Source organism: Cololabis saira, chromosome 1 (genome assembly GCF_033807715.1).
Source record: "Cololabis saira isolate AMF1-May2022 chromosome 1, fColSai1.1, whole genome shotgun sequence".
Taxonomy (NCBI): Eukaryota; Metazoa; Chordata; class Actinopteri; order Beloniformes; family Belonidae; genus Cololabis; species Cololabis saira.
The window spans coordinates 33,561,991-33,574,455 of NC_084587.1; the positions used below are offsets into that span (position 1 = coordinate 33,561,991).

The 12,465-nt window shown below is 38.6% G+C and overlaps 3 protein-coding genes across 5 annotated transcripts; 2 read left to right on the forward strand and 1 right to left on the reverse strand.

Moving 5' to 3' along the window:
* The first annotated feature begins 956 nt into the window (after positions 1–956).
* Positions 957–3,912, forward strand: LOC133443513 (GTPase IMAP family member 7-like). Of its 3 annotated transcripts, none has more exons than XM_061720690.1 (3): positions 957–1,126; positions 1,353–1,424; positions 2,718–3,912. In XM_061720690.1, the coding sequence occupies exons 1-3, from the start codon at positions 1,117–1,119 to the stop codon at positions 3,647–3,649; spliced, it is 1,014 nt and encodes a 337-aa protein (XP_061576674.1). In that variant the 5' UTR covers positions 957–1,116; the 3' UTR covers positions 3,650–3,912. The 3 variants fall into 3 exon arrangements, with proteins under 3 accessions (XP_061576674.1, XP_061576675.1, XP_061576676.1); XM_061720691.1 differs by having other exon boundaries at positions 2,736–3,912; XM_061720692.1 differs by lacking the exon at positions 1,353–1,424 and having other exon boundaries at positions 958–1,126; positions 2,736–3,912.
* Positions 3,897–5,738, reverse strand: LOC133443549 (GTPase IMAP family member 7-like). Its single transcript, XM_061720693.1, has 2 exons — positions 5,597–5,738; positions 3,897–5,496 (listed from the first exon to the last, which is right to left on the reverse strand). Exons 1-2 carry the CDS (start codon positions 5,616–5,618, stop codon positions 4,685–4,687), a joined length of 834 nt encoding a protein of 277 aa, XP_061576677.1. The 5' UTR covers positions 5,619–5,738; the 3' UTR covers positions 3,897–4,684.
* A 3,901-nt stretch (positions 5,739–9,639) lies between these two features.
* On the forward strand, positions 9,640–12,465 carry LOC133452581 (claudin-9-like). The gene is made up of 2 exons (XM_061731991.1): positions 9,640–9,761; positions 9,876–12,465. Exon 2 carries the CDS (start codon positions 10,101–10,103, stop codon positions 10,767–10,769), a length of 669 nt encoding a protein of 222 aa, XP_061587975.1. The 5' UTR covers positions 9,640–9,761; positions 9,876–10,100; the 3' UTR covers positions 10,770–12,465.

Below are 12,465 nucleotides of genomic sequence, written 5' to 3' on the forward strand. Positions count from 1 at the left end.
TTCTGCATTATGTAACTATTCCCATGAAATGCACAAATCTATAATTAATGCCCAAAACATATTTGAGAATAAATAAGGGTTGCTCAAATGCATCCTGGCAGTTGTGAAACTGTAAAAAGAACAGTCTCACACTGTGAAAATTGTGTTTTCAATTTTTTTGGTAATGTGGTTATGTAATGATGCTCAGTAGTGTTTACATTTCTGCAAGCCTTGAGTGGTATTTTGGTGTCAGAGTTTGCTTTTGAGCATATGAGCAACTGTTTTGGTGTGATGGGTTTGCTTTTGAGCATGTGAGCATCTGTTTTGGTGTGATGGGTTGGTTTTTGAGCATGTGAGCATCTGTTTTGGTGTGATGGGTTGATTTTTGAGCATATGAGCAACTGTTTTGGTGTGATGGGTTGGTTTTGAAAAGAAACTGTGAGGTTTAGTGTACGTAGCTTTAGAAAAGTGTTTTGTGTTTAGAGTTTTGTGAAAAGTGAGGGCAGTATCGTGAAATGTGTTTAAGCAATAGAAAAAAACTGTAAGTCCTTTTCGCAACAATTCCTACACCGGTAATTTTGTGTTGGTAATTTTTGTAATTCATCTAAATAAAGTGAATCAGACACAAAAGAACAAACTACTTTTATTTTATTTTAATTTTTGTTCACATATAAATGACTTAATCCTTATTGGAGGAGACTTGAACAATGGAAGGATGTGATGGACTCAGAGGCTTACTTGTCCCACCCCCCACCCCCCACTCCTCCCTTTAAAAAAAAAAAGACATTCCAAATTATATCATTAAATAAAAATAACCTAATGTGTCCAAAGCGGTTGAATGTTATAGTCTTTATCCTCCTCTGTAACTTTATTTGAATATTCCAATCATTAATACAAACACATTTCTACAGTACATTCACAAAGACATGGACAGCCTTCGTGGGCATTTATGCTTCTCAGATGAAATCAAAAGACAATACAAGGAAACGGGAAGCCCCAGCACATAGCTTTGACTTCCAGAAGTTTCCCAGACCACTCATGAGTAAGTTGAGTCAACGTTGCGGGTATTAAGCCACAATTCAGGTCTGAAGAAACACATTTGGTCATCTGGGACAAGGCAAAGGTGGATCCTGAGAGATGTCTGAAGGTAAAAGGATCTATCTGACTCACTTTCTCATTTTATAGCATTTTTCCTTTGAATACTGTAACATGTAAGAATGCAACGTGACAGTAAGAGAGGAAATGACCCTTCAATAACCAAAAAAAGAACAAATAAAGAAAACAAACTTAAAAAAAAACATAGGGCTTGTTATTATAAGAGTGAGAATAGTTTATTTTCTTTTGTGTTTATTGTCTAAATGTTGATATTATAGAAATTCTTCTGAGAGAAAAGAAGCCGAGAACCCTGCCTCGCTCTGATGGGTGTGGCCTTTACAACAGTGAAGGTATGACTCTTCATTCTACACTTTTAAATGAAATTTTAGATATTTTTTATACATATTCCTACACTGCTGTCAAATAAGGAAAACGATTCACAAGTTAACCTTAGCAAAGGTATACTTTATATGTGTTTTCATTTTTCAGAAACTACTTTGACATATTTTTACATTCATTGCTTGACAAAAAGCTTTAATTATATTTGAACTCTTGTTAGAGTATATTGAGTTTTAAAAACGAAATAATCTGGGGCCAGGCCATTAAAGAATAGGGGAAATCTTGATGGGTTTGGGGGGAATTAAAAAAAAACATACAGCATTTAAAAAAAACTGAAGGCTTCTGATAGACGATTATCTGAGGCTAACAGAGAGTCAAACCCTGACATCATAAAGGCATGTACTGTACTGCTTTCTGCAGACCCTTTCTGTTAGGAAAAGCTGGAAAGAAAGCTTGTCATTACAAACTTCAGGTTACTGTCAACAAATGACTCCCAATTTTCTCCCAGCTGGGTTTAAAGTACCAAAAATAAAGCGTTCTGTTTTTTTCTAGTTCAAACAGAAAAGTCTGTGATGACTGCAGCTGTCATTAATTAAATTTAAGATTGTACTGTAGAACATAGCTGTCATTTTGGATTTGGATTTAATTTGGATTTAAAGGCAGCTATATTTGAAGGTCACCTGCATAACAGGTTAAATATATACATATATATATATATATATATATATATATATATATATATATATATATATATATATATATATATATATATATATATATATATATATATATATATATATATATATATATATATATATATATATATATATATATATATATATATATATATATATTGGAGAATGATAATTGCCCCTAACAGTAGTAAATATAGAGGGGACAGGCCCCTCGAATGGAACCTGGTGGTATCATGCAAGGCACATGAAAAATGTATAATGGCTAAATAGGAGCTAAATCAGTTAAATACCATACTGTATATCAGATGTCTGCACAGCTCCTCAAACAAGAAAGGACAAGTGCATGGTTCATTGTGTCAAAAGCTCAAAAGCTGCAGTTTAAGGAGCACCGATGCAACAGGTTCTCCAGCACCTGCAGACAAGCAGTTTTAGCAGCTAACTCAGCATTATTATCATGACTCAATACTATGACAGTGTTTTCCTGAACCTTGTGAAGAAAAGGCAGGTGATAAACAGGTATGAAACTGAACAGTTGAGACACTATAGTTATGTCTAACAGGAGTTACTTTAAAGGTAAAACAATGATTGTTTTTTGTTTCATGTGTGCATGTTTGGATTTGTCTAAAGGCTTGAGGATCGTCCTGGTGGGCAAGACTGGATCAGGGAAAAGCGCAACGGGAAACACCATCCTTGGGAGATCTGCCTTCAAAGAGGATCCGAGCCCAGTGTCTGTGACCCAGCACTGTGAGACGGGGAGCGGGGAAGTGGATGGGACGCCGGTCCAAGTGATTGACACTCCAGGGCTGTTTGACACAGCCATCACAGAGCAAGAAATAAAATCCAGAATAGAGGAGTGTGTCAAGATGTCTGTACCTGGCCCCCATGCCTTCCTGCTTGTGATCAGGCTTGGAGTCAGGTTTACGGAAGAGGAAAGAAATGCTGTGAAGTGGATCCAGGATAACTTTGGAGACGATGCCTCCATGTACACTATCATGCTGTTCACGTGTAAAGATCAAGCGAAAGCTGACAATGCTCTGAAGGAGTGCAAGGAGCTGCGGAGACTTTCAATTACATTTGGACGCAGGTACCACTCCTTCAACAACAACGACGCAGACGATCCGGAGCAGGTCTCAGGGCTGATAAATATGATCAAAGAAATGGTACAGGACAACGGCGGGAAACACTACACAAATGAGATGTATGAGAAAGCCCAGAAGAAGCTGAGAGAGGAGGAGGAGCAGAGGAAACAACAGGAGGAAGAGAAGAAAGAGGAAGAGAGGAAATTGTGGGATGAAGAGAGGGAGCAGCAGCAGAAAGAGAGAGAAAAAGAGAAAAAAGTTCGAAAGAAGAACATACGTGTGAGCGCAGCGGCCGCGGTTGTGTTGGTGCTGGCTGGGGTGATTATAGCAGTGGGAGCTGACACCACTGTGGCTCTGGCTTTAGGCGCTCCTGCACTCCTCCTGGGAATCATGTGTGGAATAGCTGCCATTTCATTATGGAAAGGCTTAACATGCAAACCTAAAGCAAACAGTCCAGTGTAACGTAGAGGGATGCCAATAGAATGACTTGATTATCAGTCTGTAGGATGTGACAATGAACTGATAAAAAAATTTGCAAAATTACAGATGTGTCAATATCATAAGTACTGCAGTGTTGAGCGCTAATTATAGGTGTTTATGTGTTCTATATTATACTATATTATATATTGTACTTTCTGATTCAAAGCTGCAGAAACAACATCATGTGAATTTAAAGATGAAAACAGACAATATTAAATGGAAATCTTGTTTTCTGTTTATTTGAATGTGAGTTATGCTTGAATACAAGTTTCAGCAATAATAAACACAGAATATAAATGTTGTAATTTTTACCCACAGTTTGTACTGTATACTACTAAAAACAGAACAATCAGTGTAGATAAATAAACCATGACGTGATTATTCCTGTACTTTATTATAGAATCAACATGAGCTCAAAGGAAATAGAAAACAAAGGCAAAGGTTGGCAGAGCGGCTGTGTATGTGGAGGCAGTTTGAACAGCAGGCACCCTAAACACGATGATCGGGACACAACTGCCAACACTAGAATGGTGACCAGGGGTTTCAGTTTGAGCAGAAATATAGAGGGAAACATCCTGAATCTGACCGTTTGACTCCATCCATCCTTCCGTTGTTTATACACACTTCATCCTGTTCAGGGTCTTGATGGGTCAGGTGGTGCAATTAATAAATCTCTTTGAGGTGGGGTTGACCCTGGACAGGTTGCGGGTCCAATGTCACAGAGATAAATAAAGCAAACAAGGTTCATAGGTTCATAAACAGGGCTATATATGTGTATATGAGCACAGGATAAAAAAAATGAAAGAGCAATAAAAAAAATAATGAAGCATGAAGATGTTTTTAAAAAACCCAACATTACATTTAATGCTTTTCATTCAGCTTGATTTCTAAAAACGACTTCTGTTTAAATCTAAATAACCTGCATTAAATTGTGTTATAATGAAACAGTTTTAAGCTTTGTGGCTTATTTTATATGGATGATCCTACATTATTTTCTATTCACTGTTACTCAGCGTTTCAGGGTCTGGTCCACCACCCCATAGCTTTAGCAATCGCTGCACTGCCAGCTAACAACAATGGATGTATGGATACAGCTGCTGCCTCCTCTGCTATTGCAGCGCCACCAATTACAGGGGCAGCAACAGTTGCTGCACCAGCAGCACCGATCACAAACGGTGTTACAACCTTCTTCACACCATCTCCAACTTTGCTCCACCACAGTCTCCTCTGGGCCTCTTCATATTTGCTGCGGGGGTAGTGGCCCCCATTCAAATTCACGGTTGCGTCTATTTTTTCCAACAAATCAGCTACCTGAGTGCGATTTTTCATGCATGTATTGTCAAACGCAACATATCCACCTGTGCAGTCTCTGATGAGATTCCTCAGGTCATCATTTTTGCTCAGATATCTCTCTACGGTTGTACCTCTGAGCTCATCAAGCCTGGTGAAAAGCACTACTGTATACTTCGAGGCTTCTGCACCAAAGTTCTGTGTGATCCACTTCATGACATGTTTCTCTTCCTCCGTGAAGCGCACGCCCAGTCTGATCACCAGCAGGAATATATGCGGCCCAGGGAGAGACATCATGATGCATTTCTCTATCTCACTTCTTAACTCTCCCTCCTTGATTGCAGTATCAAAGATCCCGGGGGTGTCAATGACACTCACAGATCGTTTGTCAAAGTGGGCAGTTTCTTTTACACAGGTCTTTGTCACAGAACTTGGAGACATCTCTGCAACAAAAGCCTGCTTTCCCAGGATGGTATTTCCTGTTTGGCTCTTTCCTGATCCCGTCTTCCCGAGCAGAACAATCCTCAGGTCCCTGACAACTGGTGTGCAGGAAGAGAGAATTACATTTCATTTGAAATCTTATTTTCAAGTTAGCTCACTTGTTTTTATTTATATGTTCCAAAGAGGAAAGATACCCACCTTCATCTGAGGTGAAGTCCATGTTGTTGAAGAGAGAAATTTCTGAAGGCACAGTTCAAAACTGACTAAAACGACAAAAATATGATTGCATTTGGTAGTGATATCCTTCTTTAGAACCACAGTACACAAGTCGGTGCGCTATTACAGTTGTCCCGCCCTCATTCCTTTTCCTCGCTCCGCCTCTTTCGTTTCCAGAGAAATGAAACTCAGCTCATTTTCTTCACCATGGTGGTTTCACAAAAAACAAACAAAACTCAAACCCTCAGAGAGCTCAAGAACAGAGTCTAATAAGACACATGGCAAATCAGGTGATATTTGAGACTTTGAAGGACTTAAAGTAATTCATTTGCACAGCATTAACTTGCACCGCCTCATATTGCAATCAGCATTCAGTGCATTCAGCGTGAAAACATTTCCTTATTTGCCTTATTTGACAACTTCAGCACTCCTTGGTGTTGTGTTTTCTTCTGGCAAACTTGAATTCAAGCTGATTTTTACACTCATTTCTCTTTTCCAATGTTCACACCCTGTGTTTATCAGCAACGATTGCAGTTGCTCCGAAGATATCAATCTCTTGGCCAAAGAACAGAATAATTTAGCCTAGCCTGAGTCTCCATCTTCTAAAAGATATATGTGTGTTTGCAAATCAAACACTGTGACGACAGAATGTAAAGGCAGAGGATGCAGTGATAATATAACGCCAATCATAAACTTATGTCAAGGATAGCATTCAGTTGTGTTATTATAATAATAATAATAATAATAATAATAATAATAATAATAATAATAATAATAATAATAATAATAATAATAATTATTATTATTATTATTATTATTATTATTATTATTATTATTATTATTATTATTATTATTATTAAGTCACTGCTATTACTAGTTTCATCGCATCACTGTTTTCTTTTACTTCTGGTTCCGGCTGCAGCAATTAACCCCAGCTGTTTCTTGTTTTCCCTGATGACGCCATGGATCTATTATAAAACGGATGACGCCCCGATCGCCGCTGCTTGGAGGGGATTGGCCGGGTCCACACGCCTTCATCTCCGCCTTCCCCATTGACTGAGCCCATCCGATCACAGCTCCAGATCCAGAGACCCAAAACACACCAACTTTCATTCGAGAGCCAATTGTTTGTTCAGCTACAGTTTACCGCAAACTTGAGACTTGATGATTGGCCTTTTGACTAGTGGGGGATGGATGGATATTTTTATTTATTAAATTTCACTTTGTTTATAGCGTTGCAGCTGTGCTATTTCCAGTATTCGAGTTGTAAAAAAAAAAATCAGGGGGATGGTGGATTTTATCATGGGGACAGATAATTTGTGCTAATTACAAATAAGATAATATATTACAAATAATAGCACTGACCAAAACACCTGCAGAAATACTGCAGGAATGACATAGCAGCAGTTAAATGCAGCCTTCTGTAAGCTTTAAATATCCACTGGGCTTACATCAAATACATCAAAACACAACAATAAAAAACAGTTTTCTGAACTTATCAATATGACTCTGTCTTTCACAGGATAAGTAAAAGGGATCACTGCAAAAACTCAAAATCTTAACAAGAATATTTGTCTTATTTCTAGTTAAAATGTCTCATTTTAGTAAAAAAAAATCTCATTACAAAAAAAAAAGAAAAAACAAAAATGTTTTCACCTGTTTCAAGTAGATTTTCACTTGAAATAAGTAGAAAAATCTGCCAGTGGAACAAGATTTGTTTGCTTGTAATAAGAAGATAAATCTTGTCCCACTGGCAGATTTTCCTACTTATTTCAAGTGAAAATGTACTTGAAACAGGTGAAAATTGTCAAATAAGTTATTTTTCTGGTGTTATTTTTCTGGTGATGACTCTAAATGTTGAAATAGCAGTAAAACCACATTCATTGATGAAATGACATAAGGGATGGAAAGGAGGGATGGCAGTTTTACAGGGGGGATGATTTGGACCGTTTTTATTTCAGGGGGGATGCCATCCTCCTCATCCCCCCTCATCCCCCCTCAACTCGAGTACTGGCTATTTCTGATAAAACCCTTTGATTTTGAGTTGTGTGTCAGAAGTCGTTTTATTTTGGTTTGGTTTTTGGATAACAGAACTTTTGTCTTTGCCCTTTTGTTAAGAGGGTTTAATAGCTTTTTGCCAGGAGTTGGGATAGTTACATTTTTGTTTTACTAAATGCCTTTTTGTATATGGACATCTTTTGGATGTTCCTCTTGTGCTTTGTTTATAGTGCTGCTCCCCTTTTTTGTATTAAGACCAGTGTTTGGTCTTCAGTATTGTTGAGTAACTGGCTTATTTTCAGATAGGAACTTTTTGATGGTTTTTGTGTTGAGCAACATCTTGACCCCCAACTCTATTACCCATTGTGCGTCTTATTCAATAAACTCCTGTGTTCCACATTTTACATCTTGTCATGATTCCCTTTGTTGCCACTACCTGGCAGAGGCGAGTTGTACCAGTTTGTTTTAGTTTTTTTTTATTCTCACTATTTGGTTAGTTAGCCTCAAAACCACTTAGTTGTGACTTGTCACAGCAATGAAACATCGCTTCTTGTCATTCTTTCTTTCAACCCTTGGAAGCATACAAATGTTTTGGATTTTTTTTTCTTCTCAATTAAGGCAGCCTGAATAATGTATTTCCCTCAGAATTAATTCATAACATTGAGACAGAAGGCACCATCACAACTTACTTGAATTTTCAAATTGATGGCTTTTTCCTTGACCTTTCTGGATGGTAACAGCACAATTAGAAAGTAAAAACCTGAGATCCATTCATCAATGCATACCTGTGTGTGTGTGTGTGTGTGTGTGTATATATATATATATATATATATATATATATATATATATATATATATATATATATATATATATATATATATATATATATATATTCAATTTTATTTATATACCTATTACAACATAAGTTGTCCGTAGGTGCTTTCCAGAGACCCAGAACATGACCCCTGAGCAATTATTACATAAACGTGTCCCCCTGCAGCGTGGCCTATAGCAGCATATCTACAATGAAGCTATGTTTGAGACAAACTATTTTAGTGTTGTTCTATAGCTGCCGCTATGACAACTGGCCCTAACACACTAGACCTTACACTAACTACAGGCTTTACTAAACACCAACTATAAGCTTTACTAAACAGAAACATTTTAAGTTTGGTTTTAAAGGTGGAGGTGGTGTCAGCCTCCTTAACCCAAATGTGAAGTTTTGGTTCCATAGTAATGGGGCCTGATCTGCAGATCCCCAGACCTAGCTCTCAAGCACGAGGACTTCCCAAGCCAGCGACGAGATGTAATATCTCCAGGGAGTAGTGGGACTCCTTTCAGGACTCCTTCTGTATTGGATGTGTTTGAAATACCTCCACAGAAAGTTGTCCAGAAGCATCCATAACCAGGGGAGACATCCTAACCTTTCCACGTGGTGGGGCAGTGAATCTGAGAACCTCATGGTTGTCTTAGGTCTTTACCCTATCCCAAAGCATTAGCTAAGTTCATTTTGTCAATTTGTACATGCATTGCATTCTTTTTGCCACCATTCACAGTTCATGATTATAAGTGGGAGTTGGAGTGAAGATTAATAGATAAATCTTTGTCCTTTGGCTGATAAAAAATAAGCTGTAACTGTTTTAAATTTCAATAAATAAATAAAAAAATTATGATAAAAAAACTTGGATTTTTTATGTATTATTTAATTTCAGGCTTCAACTCCCCATGGCCTCAAACAAAGAAACGTTGAAGCCAGACGACAGTCGAAAGGTCTCTACTGCCATCTAGTGACGATAGTAATTATTCCTAACAACCAAGTCAGTGTAGGCTTCAGTCTGCCCACTTGGACTCTGTGACAACATGGTATCTATCAACATCAGACACAAAGTGTCCTTGTGTGGTCATGCAATGGCATGTCATTTTTTCCTTTTTTATACATCCAATCATCTTGTGTTTATGTGTGCGTGTGTGGGTGCGTGTGTGTGTGTGTGTCTCTGTGTTTAGTATGCAGTATTAGATTGCTGCGATCCCACTCCCCCTGTACAAGCTCTGGAGAGACAAGCTGCTCAGTCATAAGAGAAGATACACCAGCATCATATGGCTGCACTGCACCACCTGATCGAGGCATCTGTTGGCATCTGACTGAAAAGTAAGTTTTACAGAAATTTGATGGAAAAATGTAATTGAAGTATTTTAACTGCGGAAACTGTTAAGTACAAAGCCTGCTCTTTTCTGATATCTGAGCATTATTTCCTCTCTACAGTAAGTTCGAGTGCTAAAGAAGGAAAGTTACCAAAGAGAAGAAGTATACTGATCTCAACAACCTTTAATCGGTGGACATCTAACTGAAGGACTGGACATCCTCTGAGTGAAGGACTCTCTCTAATCTTCAAGTGTGGAAAAATAAGAGAAAAAAAAAACTTTGACTCAGGTGTTTTAAAGAAACAATATTTTCTGACAGTAGGCTGTCACTCAATTTTGTTCAGCAATGGCATCAACGGGTCTGCAGCTGATGGGCTTGGTGCTGGCTCTGCTGGGTTGGGTATGTGGGGCATTGGTGTGCGCGGCTCCTCTGTGGCGCGTATCAGCCTTTGTAGGTGGAGAGCTGGTGATTGCCCAGGTGTTGTGGGAGGGACTGTGGATGAACTGTCTGTCTCAGACCACCGGGCATATCCAATGCAAGACCTATGACTCCACCCTGGCCCTCCCCAGGTCTGCCCAATGGGCTCGAAGTGTCACGGTTCTCTCCCTTCTTCTTTGCGCCCTCGCCATCATACTCGGCGTGACAGGGGCCAAGTGTACTCACTGCATGGGTGATGGTAACCAGGGGTCCAAGACTCGGCTGTCGAGGATAGCAGGGGTGCTCTTCATTGTGGCTGGCATTGCCTACTTGATGCCCATCTGTTGGACTGCCTACGCTATTATCAGGGACTTCTATGACCCAAATGTGGCAGCGCCATTGAAGAGAGAGCTGGGGCCGGCATTGTACCTGGGCTGGGGGACCAGTGTGCTGCTCCTGGTAGGAGGAGCTCTGTTGCATGTTGGCTCACCTGAACCGGGAGTGAGAGCGCAGCCTGTTTACGGAGCAGCAACAAAGGACATCTCACAAGCAGGGACAGCGGGAGAGGTGAAAACACAGGAAAAGTCTTTTGTATGAGATCCGTTTATTGGACCTTTGGGGTATTAAAAGACATTGAGGTTACAATCACAAGAGTGTGGAAGCTAAATCTATTAGTCACAGTTTTGCATAACACTGAGTTTGTAGTTGTCTTAGCTTTGTGTGGATTTCATTACTTTTACAGTTTGCAGTCTTTTTCTTTACTGAAGCTTTAATGTGGCTGCTCAGATGTAAGGACTGTTCAAATAAAAGACTCATCTTACTAATTATAATATGTAAATTCAGTTAAATGCAAATAAATGAAACCCCTGACCTTACAGCCCACACACAGAGGAGTTTGTAGTAAATTTTACTTTAAATGCTTTGTATCATGGGGGGAGCTGAAAAGAACTGTGGGAGGACTTTAGATGTTTAGATGCTTACGAATGGATGCAACTCACATCTCTCACATTCCAGTCTGCCTCTGCTTCTGTGTGCACGTGTGTTTGTGTGTGTGTCTGTGGGTGGACTGTGTACAGAAGGCCAGTGTGCCTTCAACATCTGCATACGCTGGTGTTTTCACAGAAACAATGTGTGGGGACAATGATTGTTTACTTACTCTAACACGTGTTTGCATTTTTATTTTTGTTACCATTTGCTATGATTTTGAATGTTATTTAAAAAATGTAATTAAATGACACTAAATGAACATTTGATTTGATTTTGTTTTCCCAGACTTTTATTAAAGGATAAGTGCTCACCCTCAAATTAGCTTACTAATTTCTAACATTATTGGAGAGAATATGATTTCAATAAGCTGTAAATCATAAATATCTACAACGGAACAGGAAAAAAATGCTATAATTGGACTTTAAGAAAGCTTTATTTAAGAATGCCAACAGACATGAGCCTGAAATATGAAATCATACCCAAAAAAATCCTAATTTGTTTATTATATATTTACATTTAAAAATAATTGTGTGTAACAGTTTTATTTTCTTTCCTTTGGTTTGTGTGTGTGTGTGTGTGTGTGTGTGTGTGTGCGTGTCCTATTAATACACTGGGGATTTCTTTTCTTTTTTTTATCCAATTAAGCTAATTTTTTGATTATGGAGTTGGTGCAGAGGTCTCAGAGATGTATGTATCAAATATGACACATCAGGCATTAAGGGGTTAATGACTGAAAGCAAAGTTGTCAGAGTGAGCCACAATTCCTCCAGAATGATGTGAAAGAGTAAAAAGGTAATACAGGAAACTATTACTTTATCATATAAACTGGTGAACTATATAGTTTATTTCGATATTTTACACACCCCTTGATTTTCTTCAAATAAATAATGACACAACTGTCAAGGTTTGACATTCCCCCCAGCTTTCAGTTTCTGTTTATCCCCGCCTGTGTCCCATCTGCCCTGATTGTCTGCACCTGTGTCTCGTCATGTCTCGTTATCCCCTCAGTATATCTGGTCTTGTCATTCCCTTGTTCCCTGTTGGACTGTACTGTTTGTTCCCCATGTTTCCTGCCACGGTTTGCTCCTCAAGTTTTTGATCCTGGTTTAGTTTGTTTTGATCCTACTCTGCAGCACTTTTAGTTTTGCTTTTTGTTAAATAAATCATTTTTGTCATTGAAGTCCTGCCTCCTGCTCTCCTGCGTTTGGGTCCACACCTTATACCCCAAGACGTGACAACAAAATAACTTATCATTTTTTTTGTTTCTCTTGTATTTTTCCTTTCGTATTGCCCTATTTCAATACAT